This window comes from Ctenopharyngodon idella, chromosome 18, assembly GCF_019924925.1.
Source record: "Ctenopharyngodon idella isolate HZGC_01 chromosome 18, HZGC01, whole genome shotgun sequence".
Classification (NCBI taxonomy): domain Eukaryota; kingdom Metazoa; phylum Chordata; class Actinopteri; order Cypriniformes; family Xenocyprididae; genus Ctenopharyngodon; species Ctenopharyngodon idella.
In genome coordinates this window covers 10,416,151-10,443,402 of record NC_067237.1, presented here as the reverse complement: position 1 = coordinate 10,443,402, position 27,252 = coordinate 10,416,151, and the positions used below count along the sequence as shown (strand labels likewise).

Below are 27,252 nucleotides of genomic sequence, written 5' to 3'. Positions count from 1 at the left end.
TTTTTTTAATTCAGTGCCCTCTCAATCTATATTCAAAGTAACTTCCCATTTATTCAGTGACATCTCTTCTTTGCTGACGTGTTTTTGGCTCGAGGGTGGGGCCTGACACTCACATAAGATCACAGCAATAGTAAATGACAGTGATTGAATTAATTCCTTCAAAATCAAGTCCCGACCTACATTTTTCTTGTTCGAGAAGAGCTCAACTTCAATTTCATGTCGACTTTAAGTGATTTAAATTTGAATAAAGGGATACAGAGGGTGTTATTGCATGATATTTTGTTCACAGTTGATGGGTCTAATTTATTGGTCTAAAATACCAAGAACGAAACCTACTCCATAATAGGTATTTACCATGGTGATGATCACTAGTAAAACCATTTCACCTTCTTGAGAATGCAAAGCAGAGTTAAACAAACTAAACTCAAATTGGCATAGTTAGCCACCGAAACCAGGTTTGTGCAACAGACCTCACATCAGTTGACTGTCTGAAATGTGTTTTGAAGTCTACTTCGTATGACAGCTTAAAATTCTAAATTTAATTATTGCAACGTTAAAAAGACCATGCATTAAAATTGTTCTTTGTAAGCCTGTATCCCTTCCTTTCTTATGTGAGGAAGTAATACAGTAATACAATACTTTTTTTTTTTTTTTTTGGACAAGACTCACACATTAATGATGCTGTACTTTTATTTTTCTTATTGTTGTTCTATTTGGTGGGTTTGTTCCTTATTATTATTATTATTATTATTATTATTATTATTATGCGATTCCCGTTTTCTACTGCCTGAATATGTCAGACTTCAGCATTTTTTTTTTTAAGAAATGTTCATTTTCCCTCCAGATGGAGGCAGCATTTCATTGCAGATGCAGACATGAATGAAATATTGTCCTCTTTTCTATGAGGTCCTGTTGGATGTAACCCAGAATTATTTCCCTGCACTACATGTAAGAATGGCACAAAAAAAAAAAAAAATTGCATTAACATCTACACTACCAGTCAAAAGTTTTTGAACGGTAAGGTTTTTTTAAAATGTTTTTAAAAGAAGTCTCTTCTGCTCACCAAGGCTTCATTTATTTGATCCAAAATACAGCAAAAACAGTAATATTGTGAAATATTTTTACAATTTAAAATAACTCTTTTCTATTTGAATATATTTTAAAATGCAATTTATTTCTGTGTTGGCAAAGCTGAATTTTCAGCATCATTACTCCAGTCTTCAGTGTCACATGATCCTTCAGAAATCATTCTAATATGCTGATTTGCTGCTCAAGAAACATTTATTATTACTATTATCAATGTTGAAAACAGTTGTGTAAACAGTGTTGAAAACTCTTCATCAACATTGATTTCATATATATATATATCAAACCAAAAAGTATTCAGACACTTTGACCTGACCATGTTTTGCTTAAGTGTTATCTGACATAATTGAGATTAATGCAAGTACTTACAAGTGACAAATATGGTGTTAAACATACATAAACATGAACATATTTGTGTAACTTTACGTACAATGTAACAATTCACAAATGAAACTTGCCTGTATGGAATCAGCTAAGGACAGGGCTGATCTCCTTTGATTCTTCTTATTACAACAGCACAAATCATGATGTTATTTTAAAAGTATTTTAGAGAAACTGAAAAATACTATGCAATACTAAAATATGTATTCATATTTCTCCATTATTTCAACAATCTCTGAGTTATTAGCTCTTTCTGTCTTCAGTGAACAATAGTTCACAAAATATCTTGACAAGCGACTGGATGGGTGAATCTCATGAAAGTATTACTGTCACAGTCACCAGCTCAGTTACCAGCACCAGCACTACATTTCCCAGTGTCCCTTCCGTTCCTCACCTGCACACGATGTCCAATCACCGGCACCTGCAAGTCATCACCTCTCATCAGCACTCCCTAGATAAGCAGTCACCATACTCACCACAGTGTCTGGTCTCATATGTCTATTGTGTTGTGTTGCCTGTTCCTGTATCTCCTGTTCAATTGCCAAGTAAAGACTTATTTGAATGTATCTTCTTTGTTGTGTGTTTCCTACACAAGCAATGCGTTACAGAAGACCGGACCACCCATGGATGAATGGGAAAGATTCTCTGTCCTTCACGTCCCTGTTTTTTCACCTTGCCGTCACCAGCCATCTGGAGGATGCAACCCTGAAAACCTTGTTCTGGATCGGGGCGAATTTCCATGGCCCCAGCAACCTCCCAGACACCTCCGGCTTGAACTGGAGGGAAACCGTGTTGAGGTGTCTGGAGAGCAAACGGCCCCGATCCAGAGCCCAGCCTAGCCCAGTTCCCAGTCAGAGACCCACCGCAGATGGAGTGAACGACTCCACCGTGACATCAGAGCCCAGGAGGAGCGGCCGAGCATTACATCACTCCGGAGCCTGAGGGGTATCCATCTGAGGAGAGGTCCGAGTCGGCAGTCCCATCCAGCGCCGAGTGAGTAGGTGTCGGAGATGAAGGGCTGGTCAGAAGCCCCGCCCACCCGCCCGTCACTGAGAGTGAGTTTACTAACACCAACTCAACTCCTCATCTGCCTAACCATTTTATACTGGACTCACTGGTCTCACCCAGCCTCCCTCTCCCACATCCTCTCCTAGATGTTTCGGTCAGCTCATCGTCCCAGCCTTCCTCCCAGACCCCAGCCCCGTCTGCTGTCCTGCCCGAGCTGTCCCCCATCGCTCCTGGTCGCTCCATCTACACCTCAGCCCTCCGGATCCCTGCATCCATCTCAGGGGGTCGTCGCTTCGGCTCCGTCACGGTCGTCTGGGTCGTCGGCATCGATCCAGTCCATCAGCCCTCCATCTGCGCCGTGGGTTCCTCCTCCGTCATCGACGTCGCCTCCATTCATCCCCAAGGTGGCGCAGAAGCCGTCACCACCATGGCTCTTCCCTCCAGCGCTCCACCGCTGTGGTCCACCATCCTGGCTGGGGACTGGGCCACCACCTGGCTCATCCTCCAGCTCAACCGTCCTCCTCCTGAGCCACCTCCAGCATCTTCTTCCATCTCACCTTCATCCACAGTACATCCCTTCAGGGGGATGTACTGTCACAGTCACCAGTTCAGTCACCAGCACCAGCACTACATTTCCCAGCGTCCCTTCCGTTCCTCACCTGCACATGATCTCTAATCACCGGCACCTGCAAGTCATCACCTCTCATCAGCACTCCCTAGATAAGCAGTCACCATCCTCACAGTGTCTGGTCTCGTATGTCTATTGTGTTGTGTTCATGCCTGTTTCTGTATCATCTGTTAAATTGCCAAGTAAAGACTTATTTGAATGTATCTTCTTCGTTGTGTGTTTCCTACACAAGCAACGCGTTACAATTACTAGGTCAAATTTTACCCTAAAATCAAATAGAAAAAATACTTTTCTGACTTTAATAAATAACACAGGACCAAACGAGTCACACAATATTAATACTCTAGTAATTACTATTAACTAACTAGAGGCACCGATCCTGGAAATGGTCAAGCACCCATGGAAAAACACGAAACATTCCTTTTTAAACAATAAACATTTCATTGCAGCTTTCAGACATGACTTTCTTCTTGTTTTTATAGTTCTTTTGAGGAAGTTTCTATGGCGTTACTTTAATGACAAATGTCGAGAGCGCATTATTGCAACACGAGATCGCATCCATGCAATGCGCGAGCATGAATCTCTCGCAGGAGGATTTTGTTTCACTCTCGCACAAAACTGGACATGCGCTCAAATATGCCTCTGCTTTCACTCAGATATTGTGTGTGTGCACTCAAACTTTGTCCTGTGCACTCATGAATCTCTATGTGCTCTTTCTCTAGAATTCTCTTTTCTCTCCTGGATTTAAGGTTGCCAGAAAAAACACCAGACTTTCACGATTGACTGATGAAATTACAGTGTATCTTTTTACGCATCCATCATTGTTTCATACATTTTCAAGCTGGTTTAAGTCAGCCAGTTCTCTGTATATTTATTTTATTCTTTAATAGTTATTTGAGTTATTCTAATTGTAAATAGGTATTAAATGGTTAAATTAATTTTATTTAGTGAACCACTAACGATCACCAGGTAGGCCACCAGGGTTAGGATTGTACTGTGGGCACCCACTGGCAGAAACATAAATCGGCGCCTATGCTGCCAACCATGGTGCCTTGGGCCACCTGGGTGCTATCAAAATCAGAGTCAGGCTCTGTTCTCTCAGCTTGGCCAGAGTATGTGTTATTAAGCAAAGGGGAGGGAATGCGTAGAGCAGTGCAATGGTCCACTGATGAGCTAGTGCGTACGTGGTGATAGGGGCATCCTTGTCCTTTAGCGGGAAGAACATAGGACAATGGGTGTTTCTGCACAAGGCGAAGATATTGACCACTGCCTGGCCGCATCTCAACCACAACAGACTCACTTCTTGAGGGTGGAGGTGCCAATCTCCATAGAGTGGGTTCCCCCTCAACAAAAGGCCTATGCCCCTGTTTAGAATGGCTGGGACGTGGGTTTCACACAATGACAGAAAGTGATCCCTGCTCCATACTAGAAGCTTGTGAACTAACCTGAAGCTTGGTGGTGTGCATCCCCCCTTGGGGCTTCATATGTGCTACAGCTGTGGTATTGTTACAGTGCACCAGCACATGATGCCCCTTCAAGGGGGGCAGAAATGTTTCAGAACCTTCCACACAGTGAGGAGCTCCAAATAATTTGTGGGGTTCCTTTTTCCCTCATAACAGCGAAGACAACTTAAAATACTGTAAGACATCATTAGAAACTATAAAGGGTCTACTGTTATTTGTGTACACTCACAATAACAACAAAACTTTGTGCTTTTGTAAAATAAAGTAAACAAATAGGGTGCACTTTCTACCCTCTCTGTCTCTGCAAACTTCTTTCTGAAACATTTCACAATATGTTCATATCAGAAAAAATAAAATTCTCTGTTTATGTAATTCGTATGAAACCAACAAGAGGTACAGTTTCTACCGTCTCTGATCACACTGCTGCTCCTCACTATGAAATATTATTGTTTAGCACATTAAAAACATCTACGTTTTTGCAGATATCTACAAACATGGTATTTCACAGTAAACACTGATCTAAACATTCTAATATTCATCAGTTGATCAGTTCAGTAATTGCTGCTCCATATTCTGCAATATCAATCTAGCTTACTGCAGTGTGCAACAAGTGTCTCATACCAGCCACCGAGCGAACGCACAGAGTAATGTTAAAGGGCACCTATTATGTCTATGATGTTCCCGAAGTGTGTATGTGAAGTTTTAGCTCAAAATACCCCACAGAGAATATTTTATAGCATGTTAAAATTGACACTTTTTGGGGTTAAGCAAAAACGTGCCATTTTAGTGTGTCCCTTTAAATGCAAATGAGCTGCTGTGCTCGGCCTAAGAGGGCAGAGCTTCAAGAGCTCATTCTCCGGAGTCAGGACGCACTATAATGTCAGAAACTGCGAATATATGCTGCATGGAGATAGAACAGGTATAGTTTAGTTGTTTAGTTGTATGTTAGCTTCATGCTTTTATCCACTATATTAATGCAAGCCTGTTGTACCGGACCCCTGTCCGTTTATTGTACTTCACACAAAATATGAAGTGTCCATTTTCACTCTAGAAAATCACTGTAAGAGCTTAATAAAACACAGTGCAAGTGTGCATTAAAATATTATCCATAAACTCTCTCTCTCTCTCCCTTGCATTATCATCAACATACACAGCAAAGTACACAGAAACACTCGTTACAATTAACAGTAGACAAATATATAAAGATCTTATGCCTTTTCTGGGGGTGCTAAATAAACTGGTAAACTTCATATTCGTAAATCAACTCCGATGAACTATAAAGAAGTGCATGCTCTCACCTTCATTACTGCCATATCCAGTATCACTCTGGAGACTGTAATCTAGATCACGAACAGTTGGTACTGATTCATCCTTGAGTAACAACTTTTTAGCAAAACCTGTGTTTTGTATTGACCTTTTGTATTGACATTCGTTCACAAAGCAGTATGGTGTAAAATGATTCGCGCAAGCATAAATGAATTTAGGTATATGGGGGCGCATTCCCTTCAAAAATAAAACTAATCCACTGAGTCTTCTGCGGCTATTAACTATGACTTTTGCCTCAATAAAATCCTAATTTACTGCTTACTGGCAGGAAAAAAGTTAAGCATTGGTGACGCAGTGCCTTGAGGGGTTGTGTAAGCTCTATCAACCAATAAATTAACATATTTCTATTAGGGATTTGCTGATCCGATATGGGTTTTTGTATTGGAATTTGGTATTGGTAAGACAGGAACAATCCAAATGCTGTGTGTTACCCATGGTTGTTACAAACATTATAAAAGCACAGAAGGTATAGTGTATTATATTCTGCCTTCTGTGTTTCTCTTATGAAGTAGTGTATAATTAGTGAGGTATAGATTTGCTAAACTGATCAAGAGAAAACAGTACTGGTATCAGATTGGCATCGGTATCGGGCATGAAAAATTGGTATAGAGCCACCCCTGGCTTCTTTACGTGCTTCAGACAATCATCATACCTGGAGTGTGTTCCCATAGCATCAGCCACTGAGACAGCATTTTTTTTCAAGGTTCGTGGATTACATATGTAACCAAGGTGTTTCTTGTTTATTAATGGTAGTTACTACAATAGTGTTACTTCTAATAAGTTTTCTGAGAAATCACACTTGTCTTTATGACACACTTTTAAAAACATCAAAAAGTAGTCAGCAAAAAGGAGGAGCAGCCTTTCAGCAAAAATAAAAATAAAAATTGCCAATCAGAAATTATCTCTTGCTATGAGTCATTTTGTGTGTTTGGGGTTACTTACATTTGGTTAATTGACATGTATACCGAGGGCAGGATCTTGAACAGAGGGAGTGTTAAGAGAGAAAACAGTACATAATTCTAATATTCCGCCACTCATTAGTTAATGTCAAGTTACTAAATAAAGATGGAACAGTATTTGAAAGTGTTACTGGTTTATCTTATAATGCATATTTTCAATGAAGCATAAGTGTTTAACTACAGTGTTTTCAAAGAGTCAGTTAATATCATGACAGAGAGAGAGAAAAAAAAGAAAAAGTTTATTAGAGATTTTTTAAAAACTCATTTTTTGTAAACAAATCAGCAGAAGTTTTCCACACACTGAAAAAAAAAAAAAAAAAAAAAAATATATATATATATATATATATATATACAGACCAAAAACTCATTTTTGTGCCAGGGATAGGTATAAATTATTTGTTAAAAGTAATAAAATCAAGAAACTCAAAGTAAGCCTTCAAAAGGATATTTCAGCATTGGAACTACCTAAAGACAAATAATAATAATAATAATAATAATAATAATAATTTTCGATGTTTTATTTATTTATTTTTTATTTGGAGCCCATGCTGAGTCTATTCCAGCATATCTAGATGATACACTGAAGAATCAGTTCTTGTCTTGTTAATGCTGAGGTTCAAGCAGCAAGGTGGTGTTACTGCAGTGATGGCACTTGGTGGTGTTACTGGCAGTAAGTGTGGCATTGTTTAGCTAAGATTGGTTGGACTGAAGAAGCAGTGAATCAGCTCTTAGACCCAACCTGCTCAAGTCTGTCTGAGTCTCTGGTCAGGATAGGGCTGATGCCCCTGAAGCTTGCGTAAGGCTGCTTTGGTGTCCCACTGTGGACTGGTGGGGTTCCTGTATCCATGGGGCAGATGTAATCTGCTGATTCATCCATCCTGAGCTTTCTCAGTTGTCTGAAGTGAGTAAAGCCAAGCTTCTTTGGCTAAGACAGAGAAATTAATAAAAATACAACATGACAAAAAACACAAACATGATTAATTTGCAACTGCATATACGTTGCATAAAATGGATGACTTCAATTATTGTTTGTAATATCTTACCCTGACTTTGGCAGTAGTGGTAAGGGGTGTGTGCCCACTGGCGTTGGCAAACTCTTGTTTCTCCTGTTGGGCCTGGAGCCCCACCAACATGCTGAAGTTGGTGGCGAGGTGGCGTCTGAGGAGGGTTTTCTGAGGAGGGATGTTGAGCAACATGGCCAAGGTCTCAGAGTGAAAGCGAGGCTCTAGGATCTGATAAGCAAAAACACACAACTTAAAAGACATATTTTACCCAAAAATAAACATTACATGAACATAATTTACTCACCCTCATACAATTCCAAACCTGTAAAACTTTCTTTCTTCTGTGGAATACAAAGGAATATATTTTGAAATAATGGTCAATAGGGTCCATAAAATATTTTTCTTTGTGTTCCACAGAAGAAAAATATAGTAAATATAATAATATAGTATAGTAAATATAGTAATATAAGTAAAATAAGTTTGGTTATCATTATCAAAACTGTAAAAATAGTAAATTAGTTTACTAAAGTAAAAATATACTAAATACATTAATATTCTGGTTACACTTTATTTTAAGATCAAGGAAGGGATAAAAGAAAATTGTAACTGTTGCTCTGGTCTCTTTTTTCTTGGGCTCTTCTTTGGTCAGGCTCTTCTTTTCCTCCGAGTCCCTTTCTTGGGGCACTCTCTCATTGCCTCCTCTTTTCTTTGTCTCTTTCTCTACACTCTCTACACTCTCTCTCTCTCTCTCTCTCTCTCTCTCTCTTTCTATCTCTCAGGTAACATTCTACATATATGCTGGGTATGATTATGTTTTTATCATCTCATACATTTATTTTGCAACTATTTTAAGTGTAACCATAACCAGATATTGTCATTAAACCCTTTCAATTACAGATGATGTGCTAACTAGTTTTGATTTGGTATTAACTTTGAAGTGCTACCTATTGCATTACAATATCATCACACTATAGCAACGCTCTCCCGCATATTTTGCTATTATAACTGCGCTTATTTCCATCGTTGGTATATATAGCAGTGGGTGGTAATAGACAGGGAATGTACAGTTTTACAACGTTTCTTCAGTCATTCGGCAACCCTGCAGCTTGAACCACAGTAGGCAAACCACCCTTACACTGTAAAATAAAGAGTTACCTAATATTCCTACTATTTGACATATGTCAGGGTCAACGTGATTGGTCTTGTTCTTGGTTTGGTGACAGGATCTTGACGTGTTTGTGTGAGCGTACAACTTAGAGATTGTTCTCTGGGCCGTGCGCTCTTATATCTGTGTCTTGAGTGTTCGGGGCATGATGTCTGAATCTTGACACTTTGGTCTAGTCTTGGTTCAGTTTTGGTGTTGGGGTCCTGACATTCATGCTCCATGCACTTCTGTCTGTCTTGTTTCTTGTTTTCTGTTTGGGCACATGGCAGATGAGGGTGTTTGTCTGCCAGGTGCTTCTGTCATGTTTGTTGTTGTAACACAGTTCATTTACGGGAAGAAGGAGGCAGGAACCGGTGAACGTTTGACAGACTTTAATAATAACATAAAATAAACCAACAACAAAACAAAAGTAAAATGCCAGCAGTCCCTCACGGCCGACTGCCAGCCACACAAACATAATAAAACACAACATAAAATCCAGGTCTGGTCCTCTCTCATCCTTCACTGTCGTCGCTCCTTCTTTTATGCTTCTGGAGCTCCTCCGTGAGAGATACGAGACCGGTGCCAAACGCAGGTGACGCTCTTTAGCAATCACACCACTGGCCTCGCACCATTCCCTCACGGCTCTCGCCCCGCCCTGCTTGTCACATATCCCCATCGCCCCACGAGACTGTGCTCTACTCCCCCCCCCGGGGGCCAGGAAATAGAGGGGAAAAAAAATAAAAAATCTTGGTCCATTACACTGTCGCTCAGTCCTCAGCCAGCCGAGAGGCTCTTCCTCACGGTGCCATGCGATGGTACTAGACGCTCGGTGGACGGCTCGATCCTCCTCCGTCCCCTGGCGGCCGGCGATGGCTCTTCCGGCTGAGGGCAGCAGGCAGTGAGTCCCCCGTTCCCTGCTCCTCCCCTTCATGGCGGACGGCAGCAGGCTCCGGCCCACAGCGAACAGCAGCGACTCCTCCGCTCCCTCTCGGACGGCAGCCGCCCCACCTCAACCCAGGAGCACGGCAGTGAGCTCTCCGTCCCACCTGCTGTATGCTCACTCCAGCACCACCGCCTCAGGCAACCACTCGCGGTCTTCATTCTTCCGCACTGCCCGACCTCCTCAGCACCACGATCCCCCTCAACAGCAAGGGCTCTCCGACAGCATGTCCCTCCTTCCTCCCGGGTTTCGGCAGTTCGTTTATACGGGAAGAAGGAGGCGGGAACCGGCGAACATTTACCAACTTTAATAATAACATAAAATAAACCAACAATAGTCCCTCACTGCCGACTGCCGGCCACACAAACATAATAAAACATAACATAAAATCCAGGCCCTGGTCCTCCCTAGTCCTTCACTGTCGTCGCTCCTCCTCTTATGCTTCCGGAGGTCCTCCGTGAGAGATACGAGACCGGTGCCAAGCGCAGGTGACGCTCTTTAGCAATCACGCCACCGGCCTCACGCCGTTCCCTCATGGTTCTCGCCCCGCCCTGCTTGTCACAGTGGTGTACTCTTCTGTCAGTCTTATCTTCTGTTTGTGAAAGCACATGGCTTCTTTCATGTTTGTTTTGCCATGTGCATTATTGCACATGGCTTTTTGTTTGATTCTGTGTGCCATGTGCTCTTCTGTCAGTCTTTAGTCGTGGTCCTGCAACCCTCGTTACCTGCATGGTCATTGGTTCATTTGCCTCACCTGCTCTCCCTCGTTACCCTTGTAATGGTGGTTTCCCTACAGTGGTTCAGGCTGCAGGATTGTTGAATGACTAAAGAAACGTTATCAGCATGGTGGTGTAAAACTAAAACCTATAAACTTAAGAAAAATTATTCTGAGATTTAAATGTACATCTTTGAGGGAAACCATTTTCTATCCAGATGGAAACTGTATCGTCAACGTACAGATTGCAGCATTTAAAGCAGATTTTGAGCTGTAATATTTATACAATCATGGTTGAGCCAAGTTTATCAGTCTCTTATTTACTGGAAAGGACAATTCTGCTATCCATATGATACATATGGCCTATTTAATGTACTGAAATATTTAAGCATCATTAGCAGTAGTGTTTTAGCGACCAGTGAACGTAAACTCACAATTAAGCCTCCATGAACGCCGCTGCCTCTCAGGTTTGGAGCATATTCAGCCAAATCCACTGACCTCAACCACTCCATCACTCGATGGTTGGACCATTGCACCACCTCAGAGGGAGATGTCTTATTCTGGAGAAAAATAATCATCAAAAAAACAAAAACAAAACAAATACAGTTTTTCAGTGTTAGAGCACAAAGAGTTAACTGAAGCTTTGACTCTATCCATGCATGCATGCATGCATTTTTAATTTTTGATTTGCCTTACCTCATCCCCTGGCCTGCGCCTCAAGCAGTTTGGGTTAAACTTGTTGACGTGGAGGACATGGATGGCACATTTAATGCTCAGATGATGGAGTTGACTGGTGACTTTCAGGAACAAGAGATCGTTCTGAGAGAAAAGAACATTACTTTCAGTTAAAATCTGGAAAAGAACTGTTTCATGGCATTTTAGATGGAGGGATAGAAGGAATGTTTGGTCTTACCACTGTTAGATACTGAAGCATGCGGCCATCAACCTTGCTTTCGTAGAATTGATCTTTGTACTGTGGTAAACCAATGTCATCAAGCCAACCTACAGAAAATTAGGAAGTGGAAGAACATATGCACTTATTTGAACTGCCAAACAGAAAACACGTGAAATCGCATATATGAATATTTATCTATGGAAAAATGTAATTACCAGCAATGGGTTGAGGTAAAAAAGAAAAAAAAATGCAGCTTTTAAATTTCATTATAAAAAAGATAGTTCGAACTCAACGTTCGAAGCTCTGTATTGTATCATGCCTAACAACGCCCCTTAGCTGTTCTAAAATCACTGTAAACCACGACGCCTTATTGCTTTATTTTAAAATGAAATTTACAATTTCTTAATAATTTTAATCATGTTCTTAAAATATTTGTACAAATCTAGCTAATTTATTAATATTAGTACATACGTGTAACCCAGATGTGATCCAGTTCTGATGGTTTCTCCATTGTCTTGTTACTAAAAGCTCTTAGAGCGAGTTGCAGCTTCTTTCTGTGCAGAGGATGTTTAATACAAATCTCCTGTTTAAAACAGAGCACAAAAGTCATCATAACTGTTGTACTGTTTCAATGAGACTTGTACACCAGTCTATCTTTGTGGTTGATAATACAATTTATTGGGATGTAAGAAACAAACTTACATCAAACAAAACAAACATCATGCTGCATCAAGTTGTTAGCATTTTTGTTATGATAGCTTTGCTGATATTATTATGGGAGCATTTAAGATTTGCTTTTGTCACTTGCTTGCAAACATTTTCAAATCATCTGCATATTACTTAGTTACTAATATAATCCACAGTGACAGGCCTACATAGATCTCAACAGCTAAATAACTACAATATAAAATGGTACATAAGAATAATAATAATAATAATAATAAACCTTCTCAAGCTCCTGTGGGGTGGCAGATAGGAGGGTTTGTCCACTATCCACCCACTGACGGGCCAAACTGACATACTGACCCAAACCACAGTCTTCCAGCCAACCACACACCTGCTCTGTCGTCCACTTAGAGAAGGGTGTGTGGGAACTGATGAAGACAAGATAATAACATGATAAGAGCAATAACAGTTCTTTATCTGTTATATAAAGGAGATTATGTCCCTCCAATGTCTATTGCAGCTCTAGAATGTCTATTCATTATGGGAACTTTACCGGGATGAGTGTCCAGAATCAGGGGTCCGTGTTAGCCGTGGCCCAGCTGTAGCCCTGAACCCTCCTCTCCTGAACTGAGTGGGCTCCAAGTCGTCTGACAGAACACCTGTCCTCTTCATCCTCAAAACAAACACACATTCTTAGATGCATGGATGATCTCAGAATTAATTAATTAATTACTTTATTTATTTATTTTGCTACACACAAATACACAGGGAAAATGGGGGTAATTGTAGGTGTTTTTATTATTATTATTATTTTGTGTGTTACAATTGTATAGAATTAGATTTGTGCCAAAATATATTGAATGTAACTTTTCAAGAGACTAATGAAAATATAAAGTGAAACTGAATAAATAAATAAATAAATACATGAATATATCAATAAATAATGTACTTACAAATGTGCTTCCAGAGTATATAAAATATTTATGAATTTTACACATATTTTGTATTTTATGTACTTGTGCATTTTGTTTAGTAATATATGTATATTATGAGAACACTGCACAGTACATGTATAATTTGCAGTTAGTGTTTTGTGGATTCTGGTCTTTACTGTCACCACATAATTGCATCCAAGACTTTCATTTTCATACTGGATATGCTGTTTTGACAATAAAGAATCTTAAAGTTATTTGCATTCATATTTTCATTTACAGTTTAACCATTCAACTAGTTTTGTAAAAGTCACAGTTGAAACTGTGATGATCATTTTTTTTAAATGTTAGATGATAATGTTCAAATAAATAAAATTATCAACATGATAAAAACAATTGGCAATAAGAACATTCTTTTTTTATGTAGAATATGTAATATTCTTGAAGGTCTGTACCATCTGACAGCAAGCCACATGATTGCAATTTTCATACTGTTTGAATTCTTAAGAATTGAGTAATCATTAATTGTAATGATGATAGTGCATATGCTAACAACAGGTAACAACAGATAGTGTGCTGGCCAGGGTTGTAACTTTGATTACAACATTGGAGTGAGACTCTCTTGACTGAATATATTACACACATGTATATGACACAGGTATGCTCTTTAAATTGTAACACCACAACCTAATCAGAGCCTACAATGCAGAAAAAATAACATTTAGCATTGTCAGGAACAAACACATAGCATTGGACATGATTCAGTATTATATACAGTACTTTAATGTACTACAATTAAACCTCTTATTTTTTCTCACGCAGACAAATACTGAAAGCTCTTGAAAAGCTTATGGTGAAAAAGTAGTAGTAGAAGATAAATAGATATGAAATTCCAAAAAAAAAAAAACCTCCTAAATTTATATAGATAAAATGAAATAGGAATCCGTTTACAGACGCTCTCATCCACACATGTAAACACAACAGACTGATGTCTTCACTTCCAGGAAGCGTTGTCAATTGCTCTCAGCTGAAAGTAGCTAAAACTGGTCGCTAAATGTCGCTAGATGACGTCATACTGGCGAGTCCACTGATCTATATTAATAATATAATATATAGTACTGCTTCCAGGTCAAGAAGCTGTCAATCAAAACCTCAGTAGCCAATGAGAACGCACCGCTCTTAGCCCCGCCCCCACAAGAGAAATGTGCTAGAATGGCAGACGAAAACTCAGGGAGTGCAAACAAAAATTTCAGAATCGTAAATGAAAACTCTGTAAGCTTTTAACTTTATATTTTCATTAGTTTCTTGAAAAGTTACGTTCAATATATTTAGGCACAAATCTAATTCAATACAATTGCCCCTGGTCATAATCTACTTACTTTCCCCAAAGTTTGCGTATGCTGGTATTTTTGATGTTTTCCTGTAACACAGGAGACTGCTGGCCAGAGTCGGCTCCAGAACACACTGAAGAAAGATCAGAAGTGGTTGTGTCCTTCATTTTCTCTGTAATTCCTGTGGATAAATAAATAAATAAATAAATAAATCTTATAGCTGAGTGGCAATTACCATAAAGCAGCAACAGAATGCTATTTTAGTATTAAGGAATTATCAAGAGGAAGTCAACATATCAGATAAACACAGCCTTATAAGATCGACTAGGAATGTACATTATATAATCTTATTCTTTTTTTTCTTTTTTTTTTCATAACTGACACGATCTATGTTGGATTTTTCCTTCATGTCAGTTATTTATGAATATTTACATCACATACCTTGTTATTGTGTATATCTTGCACAAGTGATGATAATGGCATGTGTTGAAAGACTGGAAATATTTGTGCAAAGAAAAGGTAGAGTAATTCTAATCTCATGTTAGCATATGTATTGTTTTAGTGTTATGTTTGTAGTATTAAAACAGTGTAATAATGGAATATTTTAAATGTTTAAGTTCTGCATGCTTGCCTGCTAGGCCTCCATCGAAAGAACATTATTGTCAACATTTTTACCACTGGTGTGGTCCATAGCTAGAAAGGAATATTCCTGTAAAAACATTCAAAGTGTCCTTTTAAAATTTCAAAGCAGAGAGCAAAAGGGAGAAACAGTGTAAGAAGAGATGGAGCTCTCTTGATTGTGGAACTGGCTTTATTACAGTGTTTTAGTAGCTATTATTTTGTGTAAATTTACATGCAATTACACTAACAACAAAGAACTCTCTGTCTGCAGTTTTTTTGGTCTTCAGTACTATTAGCTCATTGTTAGAGATTTGTAAATTAAATGAAAGCAGCTGTGCTAATGGAGCAGGAGGGACTAACGGAGCAGGTTTGCATAGGCCAGTTTCCAGTCACCCTGCCTGTCAAAGCATGTTTGGGCATATGGCAGCGATTTGCCTGCCTTCAGTCACAGGGTGGGTCCTGAACAGGTGGGGCCCATATGATAGTTGCTCTGGCCTCTGGTAGAGACCCTTTTATTACAGCCCATCAAAGGCACAGGGTTTCAGGGATGGTAGAAGTGGTTTTGCTCCAGAATAGGGGTGGAGGAGCAGCTAGAAATATACAGTACATTTGAGTCTTTAAAAAAAAAAAAAAAAAAAAAAAAAAATTACTTTACCAGAAACGAGAGGGTAGCTATACCTAAAATGGGCGTCAAGACATGATCAAACACACACATACACAAAGAAGCAGGACTGGGAATTGAGAACCTGGTTCCAATTAAATATAGAAGTATGCCACTGGAAATAACAACAGGGTCATGATTTCAGATGTAAATATTAAGGTGTGTATATGTATATACATATCTGCTCTGATATGTTGCGTAAAAAGTTAATCAACTGGTTGGTCACTTTACATGTCAGTTAGATGGACTTTTCTAAGTCAATTCTTGGCCAGAACAAGCTCCAATACGGACCAGATTTTATGCTGATAATCAATACGCAAGCTTAATTGTTCTCTTTCATCTTCAACAGGAAAGTATGAAGTTATTACATGATAAATCCCCCTAGGCATAAAAGCATTAGCAGTTACTTAAACCCTGACAAGGTATATTGAAAGGGTCTCATACTAAGTTTGATGTCTTCATTTTTGTTCTCTGAAGTCCTCTGGTCTGATGTGTCACTTGTCTTACTGTCTCTATTCTCTGGGTGACTCAACACTGCTGGGAGTGTCTGATGTCTGTTATCAGCTGGTTGAATCTATAAAAATGGGTAAGAAGTGAAGGGAAGGTTAATACTGGCTGCTGCAGATGTGTTTAATACATCTCAAGAAGCCACCTATCATGAAATCAGCATTATACTTTAATTAGTTTATATTATGATAACTATAATTCAGTAAATATAATGATGACAGATTGATAACTCTATACCTCCTCTGATAGAACAGGCTCTACCAGTTTCCCATCCACAACCTAAAAAAAATAGAGTGAATCATTGGAAAGAACCTTGGCATGTCAACATCATTTTAGGATGTGTAAAGCTCTGCGTAAACCACACACACACACACACATGCACACACACACGCGCACACACACACACACCAAAAAGAAATAATTATGTGTCAACAGCTAAACAACTGTAAATTTAAATTGATTCTTTGGTCAAACCTTTTGTGCTGAGCTGCTTTTAAAGTCCTCCATACTGATGGACCTGTGTGAAAGCAACATTATTTATATTTGACATGAAAAAGCAACATTATTTATATGTAACGTCATTTTCCTGTTTGAAATTAGGATATTTGGGTGCACAGATTCTTTTACCTGGAGTTTGCATCTTTCTGAGAAGAAACTGAAGACAGCAGTAGAGGAGATGAGCTACTGAAGGTCAACTTTACCAGAGGAAAAAAAAAAAATCAAAAACTGTTCAGGAAGTGGTGTATCACAGAGTCAGCAGCCACCTTTATTCATGAACCTACAGATACACACCTCAGTGTGAGCTGTATGTGTTAAAGTCTTCATCTTTACGGTCCCATTCTGCTTTCCATCTTCGCTGCTGTTCTGTACTGATTTGTCTCCGGTGCCTATAGAAGATATCAGTTATATAATAAGTTTTTTTTCAACTCCTGTGTATTATACATTTAATGATTTGTTCAAGCCTGATTAGCAAAACGTTTATCACTTGACGTTGACAGAGTAATTTGCTGATCAGTAAAACTCTATTATGCAGATTTTTTATCACTTTAATGATGTAATGCCCTTTTTGTCTTATAAATATTTTCTGGCAAATCTATCTCAAAATGGTTTTGGTGGGACCTCAAACTGATAAAACAAGGCAAAACGTGTTTGAAGAATTTACCTTGAACTAAAGTCATGATGTCATTCATCTCTCTAAACTGACTAAGGAGGAGAGTGAGCTCCTCTATTCGACGATCCTGAAACAAATTTGAATAACATATTAATAACAAACATAACATATTTAGTGAATAATTTAAAAATAAATTACATTACTTCTAAGCATCATATTATTAAGGGTATAAAGCCTGTGGCATGAGCAGAAACTGAATTATAAATTTTGAGTTCAAATGGCACATAAGGCAGTTTCTGCCACAGGTATCCTGTAGGTCCAAGTATTTGGCACATCTGGGGAAACTGGTTCTGGCTACAGTTCCACAGACATTCTACACACTTCAGTCCATAAACACAGGGCAGTGTGAGCAACAAAGGACCCAGTGTGCTCAAAATGACTCTTGCTCACCCTGTGAACATGGTGAGATGGTGAGGAATGCGTGTTAAAGGGTTAGTTCACCCAAAAATGAAAATTCAGTCTTTAATTACTCACCCTCATGCCGTTCAACACCCTTAAGACCTTCATTCATCTTCAGAACACAAATTAAGATATTTTTGATAAAATCCAATAGCTCGTGAGTCCTGCATTGAGAGCAAGTTAACTTAAACTTTCAAACGCCCAGAAAGGTACTAAAAACATATTTAAGTTTGAGATTGTTTGAGATACGCTTCGAACCACTGATTCGAAACAAATTTCAAAACACTGCTTCATGAAGCTTTACGAATCTTTTGTTTCAAATCAGTGGTTCAGTGCGTGTATCAAATGATCTCAAAATGCCAAAGTCACGTGATTTCAGTAAATGAGGCTTCGTTACGTCATAAGTGTTTCAAAATTTCAATGGTTCACTTGACCTTGGCAGTGCTCCGAACCACTGATTCGAAGCTTCTAAGCTTCATGAAGCAGTGTTTTGAAATCGCCCTTCACTAGATATTGCTGAATAAAGTCGTTATTTTGTTTTTTTGGTGCACAAAAAGTATTCTCGTCGCTTCATAACATTAAGGTTGAACCACTGTAGTCACATGAACTGTTTTAAATATATGTTTAGTACATTTCTGGGCATTTGAAAGTCTAAATTAACTTGCTCTCAATGCAGGCCTCACTGAGCCATCGGATTATATCAAAAATATCTTAATTTGTGTTCTGAAGGTGAACGAAGGTCTTACAGGTGTGGAACGACATGAGGGTGAGTAATTAATGACAGAATTTTTATTTTTGGGTGAACTAACCCTTTAATACAGTGATCTATATTTTGGAATTTCTGTTAGTGGCCATAACAATTATGGACTTTAGTGTTTAAATATTTAATATTTAAAATACTGTTTAAATAAAGAAATAGTTTAAAAAAATATATATATTTATTTTTTTTTTCTTTGAACATTCAAAATTTAAAATAAAAAAATAAAAAAAGAACTCTATAAACCTTTTCATTATTGGCAGCAATAAGTGATTCCATTCCTGTCTTTAAACTTTGTAGCTCTTGATCTGTTGACAGATACCAAAAAATGAAAGAGACAAACATTTTAAAACAATACCATTACAGTGAAATATGGTACAGCCCTGTGTAATACTAAATGTGCAAGATAAGCAAGATGAAATGTTGACAATCTACTACCCTGAAAATAATTAAAGTTTACAGACATGTAAAATGGGAATTACACTTGTTTTAAACATTTCCAGGGAAAACTGTAAAAAAGTGGAGCAATAAATGGTTATAGCTTCATTTTAGAGTCATCAGCTTACAAGACACTCACACAGCCATGAGTTTATAGGGTCACATAAAACAGTAAGACAAGTGAGAACTCACACAATCAAATGCAGAAATTAGTTGTATGTGCACAGATGAATTCTGCATTATCTTTCTAGCAATATATAAACAAGCTTACGTTTGGTATTGAGTCTCCTTCTGTATATCTCCTCTAATGGTGAGCGAATGGTAGTAAGAAAGAAAAAAAAAAAAAAAAAAACATTATTAGCTACCACAACACACAGCAAACACAAACAGCAATTATTAACAACTGCTGTTAATATTAGTGATTGACTGATAAGTATTTTTAAAGGCCAAAATCTAAAGAGCAGGGCAGCCAATGGCCAGTGTAATTCAGATCAGATTTAAAGGTTAAGGGCATAATTTCTGTGCCACTATGAAGGCACCAAAGGGAATTGAAAGAATAATGACTCTAGCTGTGTCCATAATCGTGTACTGTCAGGGTATGTACTGCATTTGATGAAGAACTTACTTCTTGGCCATAAATAAGTTTGGGTCCCACTTTATATTAGGTGTCTTGAACTACTATGTACTAACATTTAAATTAATTATTGGATACAATGCACTTATTGTGTACATATATGTTTTTGCATTGTACTTATATTTAAGAAATACCTGAAAGTAATTACAGATGTAATTAATTTCTTTAATTACATCTGTAATTGCACTGTTGACTATATGCTTACCTCTTAATCCACCCTTAAACCTACCACTAAACCTGTCCCTAACCTTACCCATATCCCACCTCAATAGCAGCAAAAGTATTTTACAATACAACATGAACACAATTTGATGCATGAACATAGTAGGTAAAAAGACACCAAATATGAAGTGTGACAAAAGTTTGTTCTATAAAGTATATAAAGCACTTCTGTCATACGTTGTCATGTGACCTAAAACATCAGTATATATATATATAATATATATATATATATATGTATGTATATATATATATATATATATACTGTATCTAACTACATTTGGATGCTGAGACTGCATGAAAAACAGGTTTCCCTGAACACTCTTACTGCCTGCCATTGGTCAGACAAACATATATTTTTTAAAACATTAGCCAACACACTTATGAGACAAATATCTCAATTGGCCAAATATTGGCTAATCTATCTGTCTATCACTAATTAACATGCTCAGATGTTTTAGACAGCTGTGAAAAAAATGCAAAGAGCTAAATTGCCCTTAACATTAGTTTTGACTGCAACACCACAGGCGTTTGAGATCAGAGTGAGAGAGAAATACCTTTTTCTGCACTGTCCACAGACACCGGAGCACTGGAGAGTAGCTGAGCCTGTAGATTCTCTATTTCAGAGTTCTTACAGCTTAACAGATGCTGTAAACTCATGATCTCTGCCTGAGAGAGAAGAATGATTTCTATCATTATAATATTACCAAAATGTACAATTAAATTAATTAAAATTGTTTACATGATTAACAAGTCATAGTAAATGAGAGTAATGAAAGGATATCTATTATGGAAGGCGGGATTTTTTAACATAATGACTGCCCACATTTACGGTTACACTGTATTTTAAGGTATGCTGTTTCAATGTAATTACACAATTACTGAGTAATATTAATTAAATACATGTACTTACTATGTAGGGTTTGGTTTAGGGATAGTTGCAGGTAATAATGTATACTGTTATTACTTTAGTAAGTAGGCCTACATGTAACATGTAACTACCACATTAAAATAAAGTGTTACCACATTTACATATCTGTTACATTGGGGTGGATCTAGAAATCGCACAATGACGATGGGGATTAACAAGACCTCTCATTTATAGCAAATACTCAGGAAACACAGAAATAATAAAGCACAACTACGTAGAACTCAAACATGGAGCAATGAAGAGAGGAAACTAAGGGTGTAAATACACAGAGATAACAAGGAGACTAAATCAACATAATCCAATTAGAAACCATAGAAACTAACTAGCAAACAGAACTCAGGAAAAGCAGCACAGAGAACAGAATGAAAACGAAACGAAACCACCAAGTCCGTTACAATATCAACATCCATTCAGTACTTTGCAACCATCAATATGACAGGTTTATGTGATAAAATAAAGTCATTAATAATTAATAATTTGCAGCAGCTCTTTTGTCTCATTCTGTCGCAGATCTTTTTTTGACATGCCACACTGATGTCAACGATGCTGGATGTTATTGGTTCTTTGAACATAAGTTTGAATATATGGAAGTACTGTACAAATTAGATTTTAGAGCTACATTGGAACATTGTCAGTGAACAACAACTTAAATTTGAGCCTGTTCCTCAAACAGGACACAAGACTTATGAGTCATATCAAAGACTATAGAATAACACAAGACATGTCACTCGTATTGTTTTGAATGGGAGAAAGTGTAACGCGCAATATGGTGGAATAAGTCCCGCCTTCAAAATAAGAGCCAATCGCCGACTTGTAAAGTCATTGCGTCACTGCAGCGGCTGTCAGAAGCACCGGTTTCTATAGAAACAGTCAGACGCGCGCCTCTGAAATTTTTTGTCATGATTCAAGCGTTTAGAAACTAAATTTATGAGCCGGTTTTTGTTCGATTTCATTGGTGATTTCAAATATGAAATTTAATCGTAAGGTTGGCGAACAGTTTTGGAGAATTTGATGTTTCCCCACTCAAAGAGATAGGAGCTGCATGATGCCCAGGATGCCTGAGAGGCGTTTCAAAGATGGCCGCCGAGTGAAATGACTTGTCTTAAAGAGACTTTGGTCATATTTGTGTGGCAGTACCTGTGTCACCTTGAGCTTCTGCTCATACTGCATCTTCTCTTGTTCCAGCTCGTCAACTCGATGCTTGAGCGTCTTGAGCTCCTGGAGCAGGTTCTTTATAATATTGCACAAAATAATATTAAAAAAACAACAACAAACATATTTTAGAAAACATTATAATGAATATATTTTTCAGATTCCCCTAATGAGTGGTCTAATTATTTTGACAAAAATCTACCATGGTAAAAATACTTTCTGCATAAATACCATTGATACCAGAGTTATTATTGTACACATTATTGTAATACATTGTGGTTACCATGTTAAATTTAGGCAGGACTGCCCAATCCTGTTCTTGGAGAGTAACCTTCCTGCAAAGTTGAGGTCCAACCCTGCTCTAATACATGTCTTAATTAGCTGGTTCAGGTGTTTTAATTACAGGAGGGTTGGAGCTGAACTTTTCAGGAAGGTACAGCTCCAGGAACAGGACTGGGCACCCTTCTTTAAGCATTAAACAATAGAGAATAATTTTATAACAATTTAAACATAACCACAGCCCCAAAACTTCAACTGACAGGTAATAGACTTCAACAGTGGGGCTCCGGAAGTAAAAGGTCATATTCTAACAATCATCCCAGTCCTGCCTGAACTTCTTGAGCAATGTTATATGCTGCTGTAGAAGCCATGGATTCAAACCTACATTACCCAAAGTTCTGAAAAGAGCTTGCTCAATTAGATAAGTCACCGTTACCATGACAATGGGAACTGCAGCCAGCAGGATAGTTTTTTCAGACTAGCAAGATTATATTAGCTACAACTAACGTTATAGGTGGCATCAGGTTTTTTTAGGGTTAGAACATGAAACACAGAGAAGTGGAGTTTTCTGATAAGAAAATACATTTAAAAAAAAAACACCACCATCATTTAAGGGGAAAAAAAAAAAAAAAAAAAATCGCTGTTTGCATTTTAATAGGCAAATACTTAATCTATGAATGGATCATTATTACAGTGATTATGTTTCTAGCATTTTTAATTTCTTAAACAACCATGTCAGCCATATTCCAGGATGGCAATGCCAGTATTCATCAGGGTTAAAATTGTGACAGAATGGTTCAGAGAGCATGAAGAATTATTTTCACACATGAATTGGCCTCTCTGAGTCCTGACCTTAAACTCAGTGTAAGTCTTTAGGATGTGCTGGAGGAGACTTTACAGAGAGCTCACCTCTTGCATTGTCAATACAAGATCAAAAACTGATGCACTTCTTGATGGAAATAACATCAGAACATTTATTTCCATCAAGAGGTGCATATATTTTTGGTCAAGATCTTGTATTGACAATGCAAGAGGTGAGTTCTCTGTAAAGACTCCTCCAGCACATCCCAAAGACTTTAAATGAAATTAAGGTCAGGATTCAGAGATGCAAATTCATGTGTGAAAATGATTCTTCATGCTCCCAACCAATCTGTCACAGTTTGAGCCTGATGAATCTTGACATTGTAAGGAATATGGAATATGGCCATGATACGTCTTCCTACATGGCTGTTTAAGAAATGAAAGCTACACAATCTATGTTTTAGGGTTAAAAGTACAATTGCCAAACATATAACATGCTAAAAACATAATAATTACTGTAATAATGATCCATCAGTATTTGCCTATTGAAATCCAAACAGGATTTTTTTTTTTTTTTTTTGGCTGGGCAGTGTATTTTGCAATTCTTTATATGATCCTAGTAAGATGTTTGTAAAAAGTGCAGCATTTGAAAAACACTGCATTCTAAATATTATGTACTAGTAAAAGTGGGTGGTCACTGATGAGCTCTATTAGAGCTCATACTAAAACAAACATTGTTAATCAAAAACAATACATGATTATAAAAAGATGTCATCCCTTTTATATAAAACACGTCTAACACTAATTCATAAGCACAAACAATGTATTGCCAGCAATCACAAACTGTGAGATCCAAGGGGTGCCTACACTTTCTTTTCCAAAGTGACCACAGTTCTACAGTGTTTGAGTTTGTCTAAATGTCTAGATCTCAGACCTACCACTGGCTTTGGCTCAATCAGAAAGGCTTGCACTGGCTCACTGCCACAACCTTCCTCTGGGACCATCTCCACTGGCTTCTCTGGGATCTTAACAGAGATCTCCTGCCGAATCCTACACATCTGCTCCTGAAGCTCACTAATCAGATTCACTACGCTCTGTCAGAGAGGAATTGGGATAGTAAAGAGAGGAAGAAGAAATAAAAGAAGGTAAGAGGAAGTGGAAAGAATGGATTATGGGAAGCAGACATTCAGTGGTTTCCTTCCTATCTCTGTTCTTCAGGTTACTTGAATAACTAGATTACAAAATCTCTTGTCATCTTTGCAAAATGTAAATCCCAATATATCCTTTCCTATAGTCCTTGTCTTTACCCTGCCATTAGCAATCATGCCTAGCAACATAAGATTATATGATAATCTGTCATTCAGTGTTGTTTCACATAGACTGTTAGTAGCATTCAAATGAAGGTGTGTATTACAGTACATACAGAACTTTCACATACAGATGCTAGAAGTTGGTTTTCTAGACCGATGTCTGTAAGGCAAGAAGTGTCAATATAAGAGTTATTACAACATCTAACTCTAGATGTGTCTATGTGTACCATGTAATTCTATGGCATCTAATTCTAGTGTTTTTGTTTGTTTGTTTGTTTGTTTTTAGCAAGGTACTCAACCAAAACTACCAAAAAGTTAAGCATAATCACAAAAGCATGCTAGTTTCTTACAAAATGGTGTTTCTTTCATTTTGCTTTTCCAGGTCACTCGCGTGGTTAGGGTGGAACATTTCAAGACATTCAAGAACATTATTTAACAGCACATATACTAGTCAAACAAACCGCAATGAGAAAACATGCTGTCTGCTCCCATCAGCCTGGGCTTTCTGAAATCAACTTCTTTAGACACGTAAATATCTCACTGACCCATTTCACACAAGCCAAGGTCTCAAATACAAGAGCCTTTGTTAAAGAGCCAAGTCACTAAATGTCTTTTCCAGGATATACTGTGTGGGTAATCATGATTTGAACACAAACCAGCTTCCAATGTAGCGTTTGAAATAACTTCATCGTCTGGGTACTAATCTTTAAAAACATATCAAGTTAACTCATAATTGAATGCATAAAGCTGTCATTAGTTGAGGAACTTGGCTTTCCTGTGTGAACCATAATAGCTTAATAACCTAAGAAAAGCATACTGTTTCAGTATGTCAGGCACCAAAGACAGTGACAAAAATAACTATAAATTTAAAAAGCAAAGACAGCAATAAAGTTTATTAAATTCAAGAATTTCAACTGTCAAACATAGTTTCCTGTAGTATCTTTCACACCAAAGGAAGCTGTGTTCTAATAAAAGTTAACAGTCGTCTACTGTGTCCAGCACGTGGATAAAAGAACTTTCATGTGAGACGCCATGTGACACCAACAGCGTGGTAAACTAGATGGTAAACTGACCTATCTATAGCAGGTAGAAGACCAAGACCTCAGAGAGAGAGAGAGAGAGAGAGAGAGAGAGAGAGAGAATGGCATGCTGCTGGAATGCTCATAGGCAGATTGGTGCCATTCCTTCACTCTATGAAGCCAAGCAGTTGTCAGACATCACACTGAGGTCATTCTTAACACTCTTTCCAAGCTCTGGCTATTTGTCAGTTAGACTCAGCTTCTAGACCTCTCTGGATCATTACACAGAAATTTGCTCTGCTTGTGTTGAATGAAACCCATTATGTTTAAATGAAAGGCACACAACCACACAAACACATACAGCTCATGCCAGCACATCATTATACCAGAGGAAAGGTATATTTTAGATCAACCAGTTCTATACCACAGCAGTTACTATGAACATAGTAATTACATGAAAATAGCACACAGTAAATTAAAAGACACAAATTTGTTGACATAAGCCCAAACGCAAGCGTACAAGCACTCTGTTGACCACTTTTGTGCCAGCAGCTTTTTGTTTAACACTTTTCATTTTTCCCTGAACAACACGTAGTACCGTTTATAAGACTTTGTGTGAAAACACTTCAGTGTTGTTTACTTTGTTTTTTTTTGCATATTTTTACACGCCTACTTACAGTATACATATTGATAGATGGATAAATCTATTAATAATTGGCCCTTTTGAGATTATTGGTCAAAAACTAAGTCCACCTTAACAGTACTGGTATTTTTCTTGTGTATGAAAATAGGTCACATCATTTCATTATAGCAATTTTGTGTAAATCTCATCATTACCCCTCATTAACCATTGCCCTGTAGATTAGTATCAGCACTGAGCATTGCACTGAGAACCATTTTGGTGGCAAAATCAGAATTTTGATATCTATATAGCACACATGCATGGTTTTTAGCATGAATAAGAAGGCTTCAGGGAGATAAGATCCCTGGTGTTATTTCAGTGACTGAAAATTGCTGTGAGATGGCAATGATAATGTCCACATTGTAACGAGACTATGCTCAGTCTTCAGTCTACATTTTTCTAATCTACTTTGTGTGCAGTCTGAATCCTTTAAGGTTCATCTTAAGTTTTATCAGGGTTGTACCTCAGCTTTATGTTGTCTCTCAGCATTGTTGATGTGTTTGTCCTCCATGTTCCCCAGCTTCAGTTTTAGATGGGACACTTTCTCCATCAACCCCAGCTTCTGTGACTCTAGAGAACTCCTGCTCAGAAGCTCCTATGAGAGTCCACACACAAACATACTTGTAAACACACACATTTTGCTTACACACAAATAAGTGAAACCGTGCTCTGAAGGAGGCACAAAGTCCGTTCAAAATCTCTGTACTTTGCTGTTCCACAATGGCTAAATATACACAGGTTATGAGGGCTAAATTTATCCACTTCTCTTGCAGGGACTGACACATGAGAGAGAGTATGAGGCAGAGCTTGAGTGCTCTGACAGTGGTGGGAAAAGTACATTACATTTGAGCATAGTAAACAGAAAAGGTGTTAAAATGAAGTGATTGAACAGATTATAGATAAAATGAAAAAAACATTTTCACAGATACCTGTATTTTGATAGGACATCAGAAAGTGTGCACTTAACATGAAAAGATGAACATGTGAAATTGTGTAAATGAACACATGTGAAAAAGTATTTTCCCATATGAAGACGATCAAATCCAAATACAGATCAATCTTAACTAATGATCACCTGAATGCCTGCATTACCACCAGCAGCTACAGCCCTGATTTCAGTCAATTGGCTGATCTGTTTTAATGCAAGTCATCTGAATAAGTGGTTGATTTCTTGAAACAAAAGTTTGAGC

General features: G+C 38.0%; 1 protein-coding gene across 4 annotated transcripts in view; it reads right to left on the bottom strand.

Moving 5' to 3' along the window:
* Positions 1 to 7,190: 7,190 nt before the first annotated feature.
* ppfibp2a (PPFIA binding protein 2a) overlaps positions 7,191 to 27,252 on the bottom strand; it is a 28,213-nt gene continuing 8,151 nt past the window's right edge. The window contains exons 4-24 of one of the 4 annotated variants that reach the window (XM_051871014.1): positions 26,526 to 26,657; positions 23,990 to 24,145; positions 21,957 to 22,049; positions 20,446 to 20,557; positions 19,307 to 19,339; positions 18,844 to 18,905; positions 17,433 to 17,508; positions 17,063 to 17,157; positions 16,898 to 16,965; positions 16,745 to 16,787; positions 16,508 to 16,549; positions 16,208 to 16,337; positions 14,530 to 14,662; positions 12,772 to 12,891; positions 12,499 to 12,646; positions 12,024 to 12,135; positions 11,571 to 11,659; positions 11,354 to 11,476; positions 11,092 to 11,217; positions 7,895 to 8,083; positions 7,191 to 7,776 (exon numbers count right to left, since the gene is read on the bottom strand). In XM_051871014.1, coding sequence (XP_051726974.1) covers positions 7,573 to 7,776; positions 7,895 to 8,083; positions 11,092 to 11,217; positions 11,354 to 11,476; positions 11,571 to 11,659; positions 12,024 to 12,135; positions 12,499 to 12,646; positions 12,772 to 12,891; positions 14,530 to 14,662; positions 16,208 to 16,337; positions 16,508 to 16,549; positions 16,745 to 16,787; positions 16,898 to 16,965; positions 17,063 to 17,157; positions 17,433 to 17,508; positions 18,844 to 18,905; positions 19,307 to 19,339; positions 20,446 to 20,557; positions 21,957 to 22,049; positions 23,990 to 24,145; positions 26,526 to 26,657 — 2,286 coding nt within the window. In that variant the 3' untranslated portion in view covers positions 7,191 to 7,572. The remainder of the gene's footprint in view (positions 7,777 to 7,894; positions 8,084 to 11,091; positions 11,218 to 11,353; positions 11,477 to 11,570; positions 11,660 to 12,023; positions 12,136 to 12,498; positions 12,647 to 12,771; positions 12,892 to 14,529; positions 14,663 to 16,207; positions 16,338 to 16,507; positions 16,550 to 16,744; positions 16,788 to 16,897; positions 16,966 to 17,062; positions 17,158 to 17,432; positions 17,509 to 18,843; positions 18,906 to 19,306; positions 19,340 to 20,445; positions 20,558 to 21,956; positions 22,050 to 23,989; positions 24,146 to 26,525; positions 26,658 to 27,252) is intronic. The other 3 variants (XM_051871016.1, XM_051871017.1, XM_051871018.1) reach the window with 3 other exon arrangements.